This window comes from Nannospalax galili, unplaced genomic scaffold (genome assembly GCF_000622305.1).
Source record: "Nannospalax galili isolate Female #2095 unplaced genomic scaffold, S.galili_v1.0 scaffold1104, whole genome shotgun sequence".
Classification (NCBI taxonomy): domain Eukaryota; kingdom Metazoa; phylum Chordata; class Mammalia; order Rodentia; family Spalacidae; genus Nannospalax; species Nannospalax galili.
In genome coordinates this window covers 281,637-294,572 of record NW_008350769.1, presented here as the reverse complement: position 1 = coordinate 294,572, position 12,936 = coordinate 281,637, and the positions used below count along the sequence as shown (strand labels likewise).

Genomic DNA, 12,936 nt, shown 5'->3' with positions numbered 1-12,936 from the left:
GGAAAAGCAAGTAGCTGAACAACCAGCCCTACTTAGAGGTCAAATACAGCAGAGAACGGAAGGAAGAGCACCTCCAGAAATCACTAGTGTTCCATATGGGAAGGAAGGGCACCTCCAGAAATCACTAGTGTTCCATATGGGAAGGAAGGGCACCTCCTGAAATCACTAGTGTTCCATATGGGAAGGAAGGGCACCTCCAGAAATCACTAGTGTTCCATATGGGAAGGAAGGGCACCTCCGGCACCTCCAGAAATCATTAGTGTTACACATGAGAAGGAAGAGCACCTCCAGAAATCACTAGTGTTCCATATGGGAAGGAAGGGCACCTCCAGAAATCGCTAGTATTCCATATGGGAAGGAAGGGCACCTCCAGAAATCATTAGTGTTACACATGAGAAGGAAGAGCACCTCCAGAAATCACTAGTGTTCCATATGGGAAGGAAGGGCACCTCCAGAAATCACTAGTGTTACACATGAGAAGGAAAAGTACCTCCTGAAATCACTAGTGTTCCATATGGGAAGGAAGGACACCTCCAGAAATCACTAGTGCTTCATATGGAGTTTGGATTCATTTCTCACTTTAACAAACCATTTGGACTAGGTGACATTTCCACCTTAAGATACTGCCTTCAATCTATACAAGAATTTATTTCCAAGGTATTAGTAAAAGAGCTTACAAGTTATCTCTGTGAGATCAAGGCCAGCCTGGTCAAATTCCAGGTTAGCTACAGGGAGACCATGTCTCAAAAAAAAAGAAAATCCAACTATGAGTTTATTTCACTAACTATAATTAGAAATTTTACATTTGCTTATTTGCCAGGGCATGCAGAAATAAACTGCATCCTCCTAACACTCAAATTATTTCTTTGTAACAAATGGTAAACTATAAACTTTGACATGAAAGTAAGGTATTTCCTTATGACAACAGTAATTTGGCATCTGAATTTTAGCCCTCTTGGTGAGGAATAAACTTCCTAAATGGCCCATCTTCATGATTCTTAATGATTCTCAGCAAAGAATTAGGAGAAACTGACTTCCCAGATTCATAAGTGAACTGGTTCTACTTTAATTTACTTCACTTTCACTAGCTTCACTTTGACTTTAGCTTTCATATGGTAAGAACCACAGCTGGGAAGGAATTCATTCTAAGCATGCAGAAGTATTCCACAGTGAACCTCAACACATAACATCTGTGATCTAGATAAAATGTTAAATATAGATATCTCAAGTACAAAGATAATGCCAATCACACATTACAGCCCACAGATCTGCAGCCACTGTGTTTCTGTTGGCCACTAGAAAGAATAGTAGTAAACTGTGGTCAGGACAGGGCGACAGCTTGTGTTTATAACACAGAAAGTATGAATAAGTACAAGCCATGAAATCCTTGTTGGAACATTTAAATCACTGCTTTAAGGCAAAGTTGGCATTCAAAACACAGATTAAACACTTTAGCAAAACAAAAGAATGAAGAGTGAAGAACTGTGCCTAAAGCAAAGCCGTAACCAACCTAGCACTGCAGACACCTAGGGACTGCTCAGAGGAGCACATTCCACTGGGCAATTACAACTCACTGGCTGAGGAGCATTTGCAAGGCTTTATGTAAAGGCTCTTTCAGTTCCTGTGACACTCTTTCTCCAAGCTGGGCCAAGCAGTCTTCTATTGAGCTTTCAGGGTTAGCAGGGCTGAACACTGGTGAGGTGTGACGGTCAAAGCCTGTGCTGGTGAAGGCTGAAGAGAGGGAAAAAGAAAAACCAAAATTAATAAACAGTGCTATGCAATTACAATTAATAAACAATACTATTTAATTTATTAATAAATAATATTCATTATGCTATGAGCCAGGTAGTGGTATATACCCAGAACCCTGGTGCTCAAGAGACTGAGAAAGCAGGATCTCAAGTAGGAAGCATGCCTGGACCACATAGTGAGTTTAAGGATAGTTGCAACAGAGCAAGACTCTGTGTAAAAAATAATAATAAAACAAGCTGGGCATAGTGACTATTTTTGGGGGGTCTTTTTGAGACAGGGTCTCCCTGTAGCCCCAGCTGTCCTGGAACTCACTAAGTAGACCAGGCTGGCCTTGAACTCACTGCCTCCCAAGTGCTGGGATTAAAGGCGTGCACAACCACGCCTGGCTAGTGGTGACTCTTTTAATCCCAGCAGGAGAGAGGCGGAGGCAGGCAGATCTCTCTGAGGTTTGAGGACAGTGAACTCTAGGCCAGTCAAGGGCCACACAGTGAGACCCTGTCTCAAAAACAAAGAAAGAAAGAAAGAAAGAAAGAAAGAAAGAAAGAAAGAAAGAGAGAGAGAGGAGGGAGGGAGGGAGGGAGGAAGGAAGGAAGGAAGGAAGGAAGGAAGGAAGGAAGGAAGGAAGGAAGAAAAGAAAAAATCAAAGAAAGCTGGGTATGGTAGCAAAAGCCTGTAATCTTAATACTAGGGAGACTAGGGAGGTAGAGGAAGGAAGACTGGGAGTTCAAGACCAGCCTTGGTCATATAATGAGTATACAGCCAGCATACACTACAATGAGACCTTGTCCCCTCCCCCAAAAAAGGGAAAAGAGAAAGAAAAAAAGGCGGTATCTTATGAGAATCCATAAGATTATTAGGAGCAAAAGTTACAAGCTACTTTAAAGGGTCAGAAAATCATTATACACACCAATACAGAACAGAAAAATTGATAGGTCCTAAATTTTAAGGTTTTACTGTCTGGTTTCTGACATGGAGTTCTCCCTATATAGTAGACCACGCTGACACTGAACTCATGATTCTCCTGCCTCAGTCTCTGGGATTACAGGCAGACACCACCACATACGAAAAGGAACACTGCTGCTGTCTGTGTCAGTCAGTGGCTTCTTTTGCAGTGGATAGTGGTTAACTGCCAAGATTTGTCTTATTTTTCTTTCTTTTTTATGGTGTTTTTTTATATTTTATTATTTTTATTTTATGTGTATGAGTGTATTGCCTACATGTATGTGAGTGTACCCATGTCATGCAATGCCTCTGAGGTCAGAAGAGGGCTTCTGATTCCCCTGGAACTGTAGTTAAGGATGGTTCATAGCGGCCATGTAGGTGGTGGGAATCGAAGCTGGGTCCTCTGCAAGAACAGTCAGTGCTCTTAACCACTGAGCCACCTCTCACAGCCTTTTTTTTTTTTTTTTTTTTTTTTGGTGTTTTTGAAATAGGATCTCCCTGTAGCTCCAGCTGTCCTGGAACTCACTATGTAGACCAGGCTGGCCTTAAACTCACAGTAATCTGCATGCCTCTGTCTCCCTAGTGCTGGAACTACAAGCATGCGCCACCACACCCAGCCTCTTTTTTTTTTGGTCTTTTTGAGACAGGGTCTCCCAGTAGCCCCAGCTGGCCTGGAACTTGCTATGTAGACCAGGCTGGCCTTGAACTCACAGAGATCTGTCTGCCTCTGCCTCCTGAGTGCTGGGACTAAAGGCATGCGCTACCAGACCCAGCTTTCTTTTTTCTTATTTTAAATTAAAAAAAAATTTTTAAACTCACAAATGGTTAAAGTGCTAAAAAGTGACTGCTGAATGATCAGCCTTAAATGGGACATCTATACCACCCCTTCCAAGGCACAGGGAACATCTGGGAACAAAGTATGGAAACAGTGTACAAGCCAGAGGGCAAAGTGGAGTATTACACAATCCCATCTCCCAGGTATGACACAGCTGTGGCATTCTTGAACTCACAGAAGCTGTGATTACCTGCTTGTGACTTTCACAAGATTGGGGCCCATCATGGAGGAAAGAGAGGCTCATAAGGCCCAGCCCTCTCTGAGTATTTGTAGGTAGTCAATGGTTGCCAGGAGATGGGGAGTTAAGATTTTCTTTATTGGTATAACAACTAGTAGAATACCCATGTTCCTGTAAATAATCTCTAACATGTACTTCTGTGAGTAGCCCTAGTGAAACTCACTGAGTCACGACATTAAATAAAAGGGAGACTAACTGGGAAAAGGAAGAAAATTGGCCAGAGTGGGAGGAAGACAGAGAGGGTAATAGAGAGTGATCAAAATACATTATAGACCATTACAAAAATATTATAAAAATCTATTACTATGTAAAATTAATACAAGCTACCAAAACATTTTTACAACTTTGATTTTGTGTGTGTGTGCCTGCCTGTTTATACATGCACCACATGTTGTGCCTGCAGACACCAGAAGAGGGCACTGGATCCCATGGAACTAGAATTATAAGCAGTTGTGAGCTACCCAATGTGGGTGCTGGGAACTGAACCCAAGTCCTATGCAAGAGCAGTACACATTCTTAACTGTTGAACCATCTCTCCAGCCCCATTTAAAAAAAAAATTAAAGTTACTATGCAAGTGGGCTGGTGAGAGAGCCCAGCAGGTTAGGGCACCTACCACCATGCCTGACAAGCTGAGTTTGAGCTCCAGATCTCATCCACAAAGAAAGAGGGAACTAACTCTCACAGGTTGTCCTCTGTTATACATGCCTGCTATGGCATGCACATCATGGCACACATGTGCACACATACATACACACACAAAATAAATAAATGTAATAAAAATTTGTTTTAAGGGGCTGGAGAGATGGCTCAGCAGTTAAGAGCACTGGCTGCTCTTGCAGAGGATCCAGGTTCGATTTCCAGCACCCACATGGCAGCTACCAACTGTCCTTAAGTCCAGTTCCAGGGGAAACCATAAGCCTTCTTCTGACCTCCATGGCATTGCACAGCACGGGTGTACTCACATACATACATGCAGGCAATACATTCATATATATAAAATAAAAATAATAAATAAAAATATTAAAATTTTTTTTTTGTTTTAAGTTATTAGGCAGGAAAGCTAGGCATGATGACATATGCCTGCAATTCCAGCACTTTGGAGGCAGAGGGAAGAATACTGAGTGCTCAAAGCCAGCCGGAAGGGCATGAGCTCCAGGCCAGCCTGAGTTACATAAGGAGACTTTTTCCTCTAAACAAAAACAAAAATTTGCCCAGCGTGGTGGTGCACACCTTTAATCCCAGCACTCGGGAGGCAGAGGCAGGCAGATCTCTTTGAGTTCAAGACTGGCCTTGTCTACATAGTGAGTTCCAGGACAGCTGGGGCTACAGGGAGGCCCTGTCTCAAAAAAGATATAAAAAAATGAAGAAAAAAAAAAGCAGGTCAGAGGATATAGTTATATAGCAGAGCATTTGTGTAGCATGTATGAGGACCTGGGTTCCCACTAGCACCACAAACATAAATATACACAGACATATAAGGTAATATATGTTCATTCAAAAATTTCCATAAGAATATTCATAGCAACATTATATAATAGCCAAAGAATAGAAAGAAGTAAATGTGCTTTAATAAAATGTGGTACCTACACAATGGAATCTTATTCAACCATACAAAGTAATGGAGTACTGCCAGGCCTGGTAATATAGGCCTATAATCCCAGGGACTTGGGAGGCTGAGGAAGAGGATCATAAATTTGAGGGCTACAGAGTTAGTTCAAGGCCAGCCTGGGAAACCCTGCAACTCTTTCTCAACACACACACACACACACACACACACACACACACACACACACACACACACACAGAGTAACAAGAGGGCTGTTTACAGCTCAGTGGCAGGTCACATGCCTAACACATGTGAGGTCCTGGGTTCAATCCACAGCATTGCAAGAAAAAAGTACTAACACCTTTTGCAGCATGGAAGATTCTCGAAAACATTAGGCTACATAAAGGAAGCCAGCCAGGGCTGGGAAGATGACTCGGTCTATAAAGTACTTGCCATGCACCCATCAAGACCCAAGTTCAATCCCCAGAATCCACATTAAAACAACTGAGCATGAGGGCTGGAGAGATGGCTCAGTGGTTAAGAGCACTGAGTGCTCTTGCAGAGGACCTGGGTTCGATTTCCAGCACCCACATGGTGGCTACAAACCTTCCTTAACTCCAGTTCCATGGGAATCTGAAGCCCTCTTCTGACCTCTGTGGCACTGCATGACGTGGGTGCACTCACATATATACAGGCAATACACACATACATTTTAAAAAAATTATAAAAACATTTTTATTTATTATTTATTTATTTAGGTCTTTTTGAGACAGGGTCTCCCTATAGTCCCAGCTGACCTGGAAATAAGTATTTGGACCAGGATGCCCTTGGTACACCAGGCTGGCCTTGAACTCACAAAGATCCACCTGCCTCTGCCTCCCAAGTGCTGGGATTAAAGGTGTGTACCACCACGCCTGGCAAAATAAAAATCTTTAAAAAAGCTGAATGTGGTAGCACACACTTGAAATCCCAGTGCTGGGAGACAAAGGCAGGTAGATTCCAGGGGTTCACTAGCAGCCTAGCCTACTTAGTAAGCTCCAGCCCAGAAAGATTCTGTCTCTTAAAAAAAAAAGAGGCCAGCACCTGAAGAACAACATCCAATATTGTCCTCTGGCCTCCCACCCCACCTCCCCGCAACCCCCATATACAGATACCAATCAAAGTCAGTCCTAAGAGTCCATGGAGCGTAAGAGTCCATTTTTGTTGTCTAAATAGGCAAAACCACAGAAAAAGAAAGCAGATCAGTGTTTGCCACTGGTGGAGTAAGGGACAGGGACTAGTGATGTGTGAATGGAAAGGGCCATCGATGCAGACAGGGTTTCTTTAAGGAATGTGGCAAGAGTTCAATGTGTTGATGGTTGCACACAATTCTAGAGGTACACTAATAACCACTGAACTGTACCTTTTAAAATATATAAATTAAGGGTATATAAATATACCTCAATAAAGCTGAAAATCAATAGGAAAGATATTCAATACACTGTTGCTTACAAAAGGCAAAACAAGGAATACTCTAAACCGGGCTGGAGAGATGGCTCTGCGGTTAGGAACACTGGCTGTTCTTGTAGAAGACCCAGGTTCAAATCCCAGCACCCACATAGCAGCTAACAAATGTCTGTAACTCCAGTTCCAGGGGATCCAACAGCCTCTTCTGTCCTCCTTGGGCACTGCACAACACGGGTGCACTTACCTACATACAGGCAATACACGCATACACGTAAAATAATAAATTTTTAAAAATATTTTTAAAAAATCCTAAACCCTCAATAACTCAAGACAAATATTCATGGAATGAATGAAATTCCATAGCTAACAGAATTTTTTTTTTTTTTTTTGCAACAGTGTCTCATGTATCCTAGGCTGGCCTAAATCTCAGTCTGTAGCCAAGAATGACCTTGAACTTCTTTCTGTCTCTACCTCCTAAATGCTGGGATTACAGCTGTATGTAATCATGCACCATATATGCAGTGCAGTAAATTTAGTCCATGATTTCACGAATGTTAGGCAAGCATTCTACCAACTGAGTTACATCCCCAGCCCCAATAGAATATGTATTTTAAAGGCACACAATGTAGAGCTGTTAAGATGGGTCAGTGGATAAAGGCAACCTGAGTTCAATCTCCTAGACTCACCTGGTAGAAGGAGGGAACTAACTTCCTCCTACAAGTTGTCCTCTGACCTCCATATGCATGCACACCTCCACATAAATAAATGCAATTAAAAAATTACAATGTAGGGCTAGAGAGTTGGCCCAGCGGTTAAGAGCACTGACTGTTCTTGCAGAGGACCTGGGTTCGATTCCCAGCACCCACATGGTGGCTACAAACCGTCCTTAACTTCAGTTCCAGGGGAATCTGAACCCCTCTTCTGACCTCTGTGGCACTGCACAACATGGGTGCACACATATACATGCAGGCAATACACTCATACACATAAAAAAAAAAATTATAATGTAAACAGTGAAACTTGTGGCTGTAAAATGATATGTGTAATGACAACATTTGACAGCATGTATGCATGCATTACTGTTCCCCCTTTAATAATGTCATTACTTGCCAGGCATGGTGGTGCATGTTTTTAATCTCAGCACTCAGGAGGCAGAGGCTGGTGGATCTCTGTGAGTTCAAGGCCAGCCTGGTCTACAGAGTTGAGTCGTAAGCCAGCCAAAACTATATAATGAGACCCTACAAACAAAAATAATGGTATTACTTTAAAGTACTAAATACATATCAAATCACAACATATGGAAAGGACCTTCATATGATCATTTAGCCTGTTACTTAATACCAGGAAGGCTACATCTAAACCACTGGCTATCACTGGGAAGCCTATAAAAATGTCCCAAAGAAGAGAAGAAAAAGGTTCCTTCTAGCTTCCCTCTTGTAACTCCATACTACAGAGTTGTGGAACGTTGAGAACACTCTATTAAAAAATCAACTAGGAGCTGGAGAAATGGCTCAGCAGTTAAGAGTACTTGCTGATCAAGCATAGGAACCAGAGGACAGGAGTTAGGATCCCAGCACCCACATAACACACTGATATGGTAGAACATCCAAGGCCCTCTTCTGGTCTCCATCTCCACACAAACACTTGCACCACCACATATGAAAGAAAATAAAAGTAAACCAACAGTAAACTACAAACAGAACCTGCTAATTACCTAGGAAAGAAAGAATAAACAGACCTTCAGAAATTTCTTTGTCCAGGTATTTCAGTTCTTCTTCAATTTCAGATTTAAGTTTTAATAAAACTTCTGGATCCAGAGATTGTGAAGCTACATCTAGTTGAACCCCTGAAACCAACAAGAAAGGTTACTATAGAAAGAGGGAGAGATACGCATTAGCAGTATTCTCATGTGTGGAGACGTGAACCTACAGTTTCCAAACTCTGGAGGCCATGGCAAGAGGGTCACAGGCACTCCAGAGTACAAACCAGCATGGGCAACATAGCAACACCCTACCTCAAAAACCAACCAACTCACAAAATTAAAAACAAAACCAAAAAAGCAGGACTATTTAAGCTTAAGTTAGAAAACACAAAATCAGGGGCTGGAGAGATGGCTCAGCAGTTAAGAGCACTGGCTGCTTTTGCAGAGGTTCTTCCCAGCACCCACATGGCAGCTAACAACCATCTGTAACTCCAGTTCCAGGGGATCTGATGCCCTCTTTTGACCTCTGTGGGCACTGCATGACATGGGTGCACCTACCTATATGCAGGCATTATACTCATACACATAAATAAGAATAACTAAAAAAAAAAAAAAAGAAAACAAAATCAAACCTCATTATCAAGGCTAGAAGATATTTTTTGCAATGATAAAAAAACAAAGGTGGGGACGGGTGTGGTGGCGCATGCCTTTGTCTCGGTGAATCTCTGTGAGTTCCAGGCCAGCTGGGGCTACAGGGAGACCCTGTCTCAAAAAGACTGGGGGGGGGGCACAACAACAACATGGACACACAACAGAGCTGGGGGCATAGCTCAGTGGAAGAATATCTGCCTAAATGCACAATACCGTTTGATCCCCAGAACTGAAGAGGAAGGGGGTATGGGGGAAGAGGAGGGGAAGGAGTTGATAGAAGTATGTGGGCCTAACTACTGAGAGTAAGGTCCAATAGTACAGAAAAGAAGAAGCCTCTATACACATTTCAGCCTGGTGGCTCATGACTGCCTACAGTGCCAACTCCAGGGGATCCGACATCTTTTATAATCTCTGTGGACACCTGCACACATGTGGCAGACATTCAAACAGACACTTGTTACAGAAATAATCAGCGATCAACAGTCGAAATCAGGCAAGGAGAGGGAGTTTAATTTGACAGTAACGGGACTGACACCAGTAACGGGACTGACATCAAGAAGTCAGGATACCCCCCCACCCCCCACCCCCACCCCCGCTCAAGTTTTAGGGGGTTTTTATACTCAAGTAAGGAATGTAAGCAAAAGGTACATAGCATATACATGGTAATTAAGTAAGATAACAGAGGCCCCACAAAGGTAATAGAAATGCAAAAGTCTTAGGTCAATATAGGAATGTGATAGTTTTGGAAAACAAAGATTTCTTATCCTGGATAACCAAAAGGAGCAGGGGAAGATTCCAGTTTACTTCCCCGTCACTAGAGTTCTTAATTATCATCACATTGCAAAATCCTTTAGCATCTGATAAGCTCTACTTCCATAATACACTTTATTAAAAATAAATCTTTAAAAAAAAAATGATGGCTCAGCAGTTGGGAGTGCTGCCTGATCTTGTGGAGAACCTGAGTTCAATTCCCAGCACTCACATGGTGGCTAACAATTGTCCAAAAGGTCCAGAAGATCAGACCTCCATGGGCACTGCACAACACAGGTGCACTTATAGGCACGCAAACAATACACTCACATACATAAAAAAATGAGGAAACTTCTACTACTAAGGAGCTATGTAAGAACTGGAACAGGACTCAGACCAGTCTAACTAAAGTTTTTCTTCTTTCTTTTTTTTTTGGTGGTGCTGAAGATCTAACCAAAAGCCTCCCACATGAGGCAAGTGTAAGATACATCCACATCCCGTGATTATAAAATCTAATCCAGGCTATGCCTCCTCTTCATCTGGCTAAAAGGTAAGGAAATCTCTCAAAAAAAATTTGGTATAAATGAATAGTATTAGAGACCAGAAAGGGTCTTTGTTCTCTGACAGTGATATTCTTGGCCTGTCAATCTTCACTCATGTGATCTGTCACCCAAGAGAATGTCTATTATCACCAAAAGATTGATATTTTCCAACATAAGAAACTATGACTACGAGACAATTACTGGGCACAAACCATTCCCATGCAGTAAAGGGAAAAGTTCCAGCCTCCATCATAAAACAGAGAACAAATGAGAAAAGTCTATAGGCTAAAACCTGAATAGACACTTAAGAATAAATCTGGGTAAGTGTTCTCTCATTTATGTTCAGAAGTGGGGTTGGGGGCGGGTAGTGTGATAGAGCATACCAGCACTGAAGAAAAGAAAAGAAAGTTAATTTGTCTTGTTCTTTCAGCATCTATTTCACAACCAACTTCTCAGAAATTTCTACATTCCTGAATATACCAGATGTTCCATGGTCGTCTACATTTTCAGGGGTGACTTGCCTCTAATAGAATCATCTTCGATTTTTCCCTAGGTTAAAATAATCTCTATCATTTGAATAATGTAAGAATTTCAATCAAATTATTGTCATCAGAAAGTTTGGGTTAAACCCCTCTAAATCCCACAAAAAACATTTCAAACATAACACGTGCTTTTCCTGACCTGACCTGAATGTGGTCTCCATTCCTCTACAACATTCTAGATGTTCTCCTCATTATTAACCTGCACCATCAGAAAAATGCACAGAGATTATCTGGTCATGAGCTGCTGTCAGCTACTTGTTTTAAGTGTGCTGCACTCTTAATTCTCCAGTTTCACATAGAGATAGGGTTTTGAAGTCTAGTCTATTTGATGTTGACAATATTTTCTTTTTTCTTTCCTTTTTTTCATTTTTTTTGAGACAGGGTCTCCCTGTAGTCCCCACTAGACTGGAACTCACTATGTAGATCAGGCCTGCCTCTGCCTCCCAAGTGCTGGGACTTAAGGCGTACACCACCACGCCTGGCTTGACAATATTTTCTATCTCATTTCCCTCTACCCTATATCATAAAGCTCTAAGTAAAGGCTGGGTGTGGTGGTTCATGCCCATAATCCTAGTAACTCAGGAGGCAGAGGTAGGAGGATCACTGCATGTTTGAGATTAGTGTGATCTGAGATTAGTGAGATCCTGTCTCAAAAATAAAGCTCACTTTCTGTTCTTTTCAGTTCAAGTTGCTAGCCTTCTTGAGCTCCTATCGCCAATGCCTCAGAAAATGGAAGAAATCAAGGACTTCCTGTTCACAGCCAGGCTAAAGGATGCCAAATCCAACAAGATTAAGAAAAACAAGGATAATGTGAAGTTCAAAGTCTGCTGAGCAGGTACCTCTACACCCTGGTCATCACAGACAAGGAGAAGGCAGAGAAGCTGAAGCAGTCCCTGCCCCTTGGTTTGGCAGTGAAGAACTGAAATGAACCTGGATCCCTCAGCTGAGCTGTATTAAAAATCTTCGAAAGTCAAGAAAATAAAGCAAAGCTATAAATAAACAACAAATCTTTGAAAAGTTATGCTCCACCCAAATGAAAATATTATAGCTTCTAGTTACAGATGATTCCTAGCACAAAATATCCCTCTTTTTTTCTTGGCTTTGACTAGGAACCAGATTCACTAATCAGCCATACAGGACTTTATTGATAACACAGCTCTGATGTTCCACCATGGAAATCTACGTTACTCCTATTTCTGATTTTATTATTTGGACTTTTCCACTATGCACTTGTATATTGGTGTGTGTGCACGTAGGAAAACATACACTTTGTGTGCTTATGTGTGTGGAGGCCAGAAGTCGACATCAGATACCTTCGTCAAATTGTCTTCCATCTTTTTTTTTAAATTTTTTTGAGACATGGTCTCTTGCTGAACTTGAAGCTCATGGATTAGGCTAGACTGGATAGCCAATTAATCCAGGGATCTCCCTGCCTCTGCCTCTGCCCCCTTCCCAAGAGCACCAGGGTTATAGAAGAGTGCCACTGCATCTGGCTTTTACATAGGTGCTGGGGTCAGGACTTCATGCTTGCACAGAGGGCACTTTATCAACTGAGTCATCTGAGGGTTGGGGTTGGAACAGGATCTTACCATATAGCTCAGGCTGGCATCCAACTTGTGATCCTTCTGTCCCACCACCCAAGTACTGAGATCATAAGCACGTGCCATCATGCCTGCCTCTATTATATATACTTATAAGCCACACTAAATTATATATGTTAAGAAATTCTTCTTTTAAAAAAAACAATCTAGTATGGACTCACTGCCAATTTCTTCACTATTCAATAAACACACTAGACATTTTTACATTACTGCTCTTTCTTTTCCTGATTATACTGTCTACTCTCCAAGAACCAATTTAAGTCTATTTTTTCCATGATGTCTTCAGTGATTTTTTTTTTTTTTCTTTTGAGACAGACTCTCAAGTATCCCAGGTTGACCTTGAGCTCAGTATGTTATCAAAGATGACTTTGAACTTCTGATTGTGTAC

The 12,936-nt window shown here is 41.8% G+C and overlaps 1 protein-coding gene and 1 pseudogene across 3 annotated transcripts in view; one reads left to right on the top strand and one right to left on the bottom strand.

The window, feature by feature from the left end:
* Bcl2l13 (BCL2 like 13) overlaps positions 1 to 12,936 on the bottom strand; it is a 67,260-nt gene that overhangs the window by 30,436 nt on the left and 23,888 nt on the right. For 2 of the 3 annotated variants that reach the window (XM_008847908.3, XM_029570833.1), the window contains exons 3-4: positions 8,499 to 8,606; positions 1,575 to 1,731 (exon numbers count right to left, since the gene is read on the bottom strand). In XM_008847908.3, the coding sequence (XP_008846130.1) occupies positions 1,575 to 1,731; positions 8,499 to 8,606 (265 nt within the window). The remainder of the gene's footprint in view (positions 1 to 1,574; positions 1,732 to 8,498; positions 8,607 to 12,936) is intronic. The other variant, XM_017801893.2, reaches the window with a different exon arrangement.
* LOC103745896 lies at positions 11,502 to 11,885 on the top strand (annotated as a pseudogene).